At 58.5% G+C, this 6,535-nt stretch overlaps 1 protein-coding gene across 1 annotated transcript; it reads right to left on the bottom strand.

Annotated features, from left to right (window-relative positions):
- Positions 1 to 3,041: 3,041 nt before the first annotated feature.
- Positions 3,042 to 4,658, bottom strand: ITPRIPL1 (ITPRIP like 1). The gene has a single exon (XM_073325341.1). It carries the CDS (start codon positions 4,656 to 4,658, stop codon positions 3,042 to 3,044), a length of 1,617 nt encoding a protein of 538 aa, XP_073181442.1.
- Between the last annotated feature and the right edge of the window lie 1,877 nt (positions 4,659 to 6,535).

Raw genomic sequence — 6,535 nt, 5'->3', positions numbered from 1 at the left:
TGTGCAAAGATTATTACACTAGTGGTTAGGGTATGATCACAAGTGTGTGTTCCATCACAATCTGGTACTGATGGAGGAGTTAGGATATCGTAGGAAGGATTTTCTGACAGGGGCATCAATATATTGCAGGGGAGGGAGATGTTTGGTGGCAGTGAAAGCATTGGGATACCTGGGGGAGCAGGTTTCTCTGGGGGGCCATCAGACTGTTGGGGTGGAGGAGGTCACCGGCAGAGGTGTTGGGATATCGGGGAGGGGTGTTTGCCAGTGGGGGCATTTGGGGGACAGGGACTGCCAGCAGGGCAGCGGGAAGAGGGGAGGATGTTGCCAGCAGAGGTGTCAGGCTATGTGGGGAGAAGTGAATCACCAGCAGGGATGATGGGATATTGCGAGGGGGGTGGCGTGGGGATAGCACAAAACGAAGCATAACGATCTGGGTTATCCCAGAGGCTACTCCATGTGCTGGGCTCCATCTTTGGATATGTGGAAGGGCAAGATGGAGCACGCAGCTAGTGTTAAGGGGGACCCAAGCATGTCAGTGTCCATAGGTGCTGGGGGGTGATCTGGTTTTGATGAAGGCTGTTGTGATAAATTGGGCCTTCAAATTTACCCCGAGTGTGAGTTCAACTGTAAAAAACAAGAGTGAATTTATAAGATGTGACAACTGCCTATAGCAACAGATGTCGCTGGGTGAAAGTCTGAAAGGGAGACAGACAGACTGAATTAGTCCCGACCCAGAGGCCTCCTGATACAACTCAAGGACTGTGTTACGATCATGCCTGGTAACAAGAAAAGTGTGGAATCGGAAACCAGAGAACCAGAATGGGTGAGTTGAAACTAATTGGCGGAGAAAATAATGAAGTGACGGGTTACTCCGCCCAGCACTCCCTTTGTGGGGCCTTACAGAAACTTTGGGGAGAAAAATTGGCTACTAGAGCGCGTTCACCAGCATGGCTGCCACCCCACCATCTCCTGGGACTGTGGGACGTCATCATCCTGATCTTGAACGATGTCCTGATCAGACGGGGCCAGAGAGCGGGACCCAGACGACATCACCACTCCGCCGGCTCCAGCTGACTCCCAGCCACCACCTGGGGTGTGAAACTTTGTCTCGCTCTCTCCAGCCCATGTGTCCTTTTCTTTCCCTCCCTTTGCTCATCTCTTTGCTAGCCCTCTCTTTTTTCCTTCTGCCTCACAAGAGTCTGGCTTAGCCAGCCAAGCCTGGATATTTCGTAGCACTGCTGTAAACCTGTGACTAGAGAGGCAGCGAAAAGCTGGTCCGAGTTTGCCAGGCCTTGAAGTGGCTGATCAGAGGGTGGGCTGGGCCGGGGCTTTTCAGCAGGGAGGTTGCAAATGAGAGTCACACCAGAGACAGAAGCTGCATTTTCTCTCTGTGCTGTTCTTTTCTCTCCCCTTTTGCGGGTTTGTCGTCTTAGGAAACGGGATCAGACTTCAAGAGCAGCAGCAAGGACAGCTCCAGCTCATCTTCACTAGCTTCTCCTCTTTTCCCCAAAAGGACAGTTCTTGCCGTCACAGGTGCTGGCTCAGCCCCCTCTCTGCCCCAGGCCCTGGCCCCACTCCACCCCCTTGCCCCACCTCTTCCTGTTCCACCCCAGGGCCCGCCCCACTCCACCCTTTTCCCCAAGGGCCGCCCTCCACCCCCCTCTTCCTGCCCAGTTCTCCTCCAAGTGTGCCCCATCCCTGCTCCTCCCCCTTCCTCCCAGTGCCTCCTACATGCCATGGAGCAGCTGATCCGGGGTGGGCAGGAGGCGCTGGGAGTGAGGGGGAGGAGTTGATCAGCGGGGCAGATGGGAGGAACTATGGGGGTAGGGGAGAGCTGTCTGCGGGTGGATGCTAAGCACCCACTATTTCTTTTCATGAGTGCTCCAGCCCCGGAGTCAGCACCTATGATTGCCCGTCGTTGTTACCGTCTAAGAGACTGTCAAATGGGGGGTTTTCCTCCTAAAACCTCTCTCCGGCCAAAGGGAAAGGGAACAAGGGATGTAGTTCAAACAGACGTTTGCAGAAGGAGGCAGAGGGCTTGGCCATGTGCTGGAAATTGTAGTTGTGAGACATGAGGGCCCAGGCCTTGCCTTACTTAATTCTTTGCATTTCAAAGGCTTTCCGTCTTTTCTGTATCTTTAGTAAATGGTTAAAATGTTTCCAGGTGGGTTTGCCTGGTATGGAGCAGGCTGAGGTCTCTGCAAACAAAACCTGTTAGACCCTGGACAGTGACTGGGTTACGTCAACACCTTTGGTCCATATAGTCCATCCAAATTCCTACAACAGACTCAGCAAGCTTGGGGCGTCAGTGGAATACGTTTGGAGGGAGGGGGTCGTTTCAGCAGAGATTCAGTCATAGAATCATAGAAGATTAGGGTTGGAAGGGGCCTCAGGAGGTCATCTAGTCTAACCCCCTGCTCAAAGCAGGACCAACCCCAGCTAAATCATCCCAGCCAGGGCTTTGTCAAGCCGGGCCTTAAAAACTTCTAAGGAAGGAGATTCCACCACCTCCCTAGGTAACCCATTCCTGTGCTTCACCACCCTCCTAGTGGAAAAGTTTTTCCTAATATCCAACCTAAACCTCCCCCACTGCAACTTGAGACCATTGCTCCTCGTTCTGTCATCTGCCACCACTGAGAACAGTCTAGATCCAAAGTGATGGGGTTGGGTTTCTAACCATAGAGATTTGTCAACGCTTTTATTTGAACCAGTAGAGCAAAGCCCTTGAGAACGGACGTACATGCGTAAAAAAATACTGGAGCGTTTCTGGGACCAGGAAGTTTGTCTGACTTGGCTTTAAATGTATAGCGCCTTCTGCATGTCCTCTGTCCCCAGGTCTCTCCATGCCCAGGGCACACAGGGTGGCATCTCCGGCAAACCCCGATGGCCCTGCCCCGGCTCAGCAACGCTGTTCTGGCTCCACTCCGGTATCAGTGGCATGGTCTGACTCCCACTAGTGATTCTGTGCTGTGGATGATGGGCGAGGCTATCAGACCCACAGTATAATGGGCTGCTCAGTGCCGCGGACCCACACTGTCTTGCTACTTGCTGCGCTGTGGGAGTAGTGCCCTGACTTGCTCCATTATTTCCAAGAACTCGCTCAGTGCCTGGGCGTGAGCAGCAGGCTTCAGTGCCAGGTGCTGGAAGAGGTTGAGTGGCTCGGCATTCCGGCAGGCCTTGGGGACAGGGATCTGGTTGGGCAGGGCGCTGTTTCCGATCAGGAAGTGGTAGAGGCATTTCTCCTCCAGGCCACGGTGCAGGTAGGAGAGGGTGTCCCGTAGCCTCTGAGCTAGCTGCTCCGGGCGCCATTCCGACAGCGGCAGGAGGAGCAGGAGGTGCATCAGGGCGGTTTTGAAGTGGTAGGTGGTGAGGACCCTGTTCTCCAGAGTGGGCAGCCTGCATTCCTTGAGGTGGATGAGGATCTGCAGGCATTTCAGGTGGCAGCTGTCCTGTGGGGCGTACCTGCTCACCAGCTGGAAGAACAGCATTTCCTGGACAGCAAAGGTCTCTACCCAGACTGTGCTGCTCGGGTGGCCCGTCTCAGCCCCGTGGCTGGCCAGGAAGACCAGAGAGTCTCCCTGTTGCACCCCGAGTATGATCTCGATGCAGAGGGCCCTCCCGGACTCGTAAGCCAGCCTGAGCTTGCAGGAGGAGGCGGAGGGCTGGGCCGCGAGCTGGAAGCTGTAGTTGTGAGCCATGAGTGCCCAGGCCTGGCCTACCAGACTGTGGAACCAGAGCATGGTTTTCCCCACGTCCAGGTGGGAGCTGGAGCACAAGATGTGCACACGGAAGGGCCCCTGCTCGTCGTCACGCAGGTCTTCCTCGGCATGGTGCAGGAAGCACAGCACGTCCCCCAGCAGCCTCTCCCGCTTGCACACGCACTCCAGCTCCACCACGACGCGCCCATGCTTCTCCCGGGCGCCCTCCGCATTCTCCATCTCCAGGCGGAAGGAATGCCCCTGGGGGGCCAGCAGGGGCACGAGCACCCGGTAGGCCTTGGGGTCCCTATGGGGGCACCAGCCTTCAAAGGTGCTGGCCACGCCAATGCAGTTCTCCAGCTCTGGGAGGAAGGTCTGGTAGGTGAGGACTCGGCAGGCCTCCAGCAGGGTGTTCACCAGGCCTGCCACAAACTCACAGGTGCTGGCCAGGTCCTTGGACACTCCCTGGAGGTGTTGGTCATAAAAGTGCTCCAGGGCCGCTCTGTCTGGGAAGTCGGGATGCTGGGTGCAGGAGCGCCTGGGTGCTGCTTCGGCATCGTCCTCCTCCTCCTCGCTGCTGACATCCTCGCTGCTGGAGTCGTAGCTGGACTCGGGCTCCATGCTTGGCCTGCAGAGCTCAACGAGCAGGATAATGACCAGCACCCCGTAGTGCCACCCATCCCAGGCCATGTCGTCGGGCCCCCGCTCGGCCGCCACCCTCAGCGCTGTGGCTTCCTCCTCCCCCTGGCTCTGGTTTGGCTCCAGGCTCCGGCGTGGGCCCGGCCTCTCCTCGTGGTTCCTCTGCTCAAACTCCAGCTGCAGGCGCGTCATCTCCAGGGCCAGCCGCTGCTCCCGCTCCTGCACCCACTGCACCGTCGCCGGGTCCTGCTTGTCGCTGACCATCAGGGGGTGGTGCACGATGGCCAGCACCGCCAGGAAGAGCAGGCTGCCCACAGCCATAGCCTGGAGGAGGGGAGAGAAAACCACTCAGGGGGCGTAGGGGAGAAAGGATCGGGGAGGGGCATCGGCTCCCCCCCATCTCTGCCAGAGCTTTGGGCAGCACCCCGAGGTGCTGGCTGAGCGCTGCACGAGCCGTACTGGGAGAGCACACGGCCTCCTCCACAAGGCACAGCAGGCCTGGAGCCGGCGTTTCCCTCACCCTGCGCCCCGGCCCAGGCTGGGACGGGGAGAGGGTAGTTCCTTCTCCCATGGGCGATTTGGGGAGTGGGCAAGCCTGGGGGCTCTGAAGGAAGGAGAGAGGGATTTGGTGTCTAGGGGCAGGAAGCTGTGAAGTTAGTGGGGTTTGGGCCCCTAGGATGGGTCAGGAGGATGGATGGGGGGTGGGGTATCTAAGGTCTAGACCTGGGGCTTGGGGGCAGGTTGCTTGTGCTGCTGGGGTTGTAGGGAAATGTGGGGGTCAAATTCCAGGTGCATCAGCCAAGCTGGCTCTGAGGCATAGGTGGGGTCCACCCCAAACCCCCCAGCCCTGAGTCTCATGTAGCCCCACTGGAGCTGGAAGCTGAACGCTGTCTCATTGCCTTGGGGAGCTGCGTTCTGCCAATTTCCTCTCTCTGGAATCAGGGCCGGCTCTAGGGTTTTGCCGCCCCAAGCTGAGGTGGGGCTGGGGCTCGCAGGCGGCGCTGGAAGGGGTGGGAGTGATGTCCCGTTCTCCCAGCGCCTGCAGGGGCTTTCCCTCCCCTCCCCAGCCCGGCTGCGGAGAGAAGCCCCGAGATAAGGGGTGGCCCAAGGCCGCGCAGCAGCCAGGGCGCAGATGAGACGGCGCAGCCCCGGCTCCCCGGCGAGACTCGCCCTCTCCTCCCCAGGGAGCGGCTGGGCCCTGGCTGCTCAGCATCCCGGGGCTCGGGCTTCCCTTTCCCGCTGCGGCCGGGGGCGCGGTGCCCTCGCCCTGTCTAAGTGGCACAGCTCCGAGAGCACCACTGCCCCGAAAAAACAGGGTGGCCGGAACGCCGCCCCTGGAAACGTGCCGGCCCCCAGTACATGCCCGCTTTGCTGGTGCCTAGAGCCGCTCCTGGAACCGCAGGGCCATCGTCAGCTGGGTACAAACGGGTCAGATCGTCCCGCCTCTCCCTTAGAGCGTGGGTCAGTGACCCCAGCTCCAACGCAAAGTGCTTTCAAAGACAATTGGCCCCTTAGTCGTAGGGCTGGAATTTATAGTGAGACCAAAGAAATCCAGATTGCGGACAGGCAGCATCTGGGCCGCTTGCAGTTAAGTAATTCTGCCCACCCCCAAGCTTAGGAAAGGCTAGTTACTAACTAGCCATTAAGGCCACTGATTGTGGGGGCTTCATTTCGGAGCGCGTGGCCTGATGCCCAGAAGTACGGCGCACCCACCACTCCTGTTCGCATCCCAGGGAGCGGCAAACTCAGGCCTGGTTGTCTCAAGCTGGGCACTTCAAATTAGGGACAGCTCTTGGCAATTTGGTCCAATGCTTCTAAGGACTTCCTCAAGGAACGTGCTCCAGCAGCCAGGATGCTTCCCCAAGTCCATGTTCGCTGCTCCGAGCTTTGCCTCCGGGCTCCCCCTCCATCCGCCTCCACCCAGCCTCTCCATACTCACTCTGAGGATGCGTCACACTCTGGAAGGGGGGGTGCAGCTTAAGCCAGGGCTGGCCCATGCTACAACCCTGCTAAGAGCAGCCCTCCGGGACGTTCCACTCACATTGCACTGGCTGGCCCACTGACACCAACCACCTTCCATTGTTACCCACTCTCTGTGAAGTCACACCGGCCAGAATCCCTTTAAAGGGGCGGCGCACAAATGCTCCACGTGTGCCCTGCAATGTCAGGCCCTCAGCCGCCTCCCTGCCGTTGCCATT

The sequence above is a fragment of the Lepidochelys kempii genome, chromosome 26, assembly GCF_965140285.1.
Source record: "Lepidochelys kempii isolate rLepKem1 chromosome 26, rLepKem1.hap1, whole genome shotgun sequence".
NCBI classification, from domain to species: Eukaryota; Metazoa; Chordata; order Testudines; family Cheloniidae; genus Lepidochelys; species Lepidochelys kempii.
This window is presented reverse-complemented; position numbering and strand designations above follow the sequence as displayed.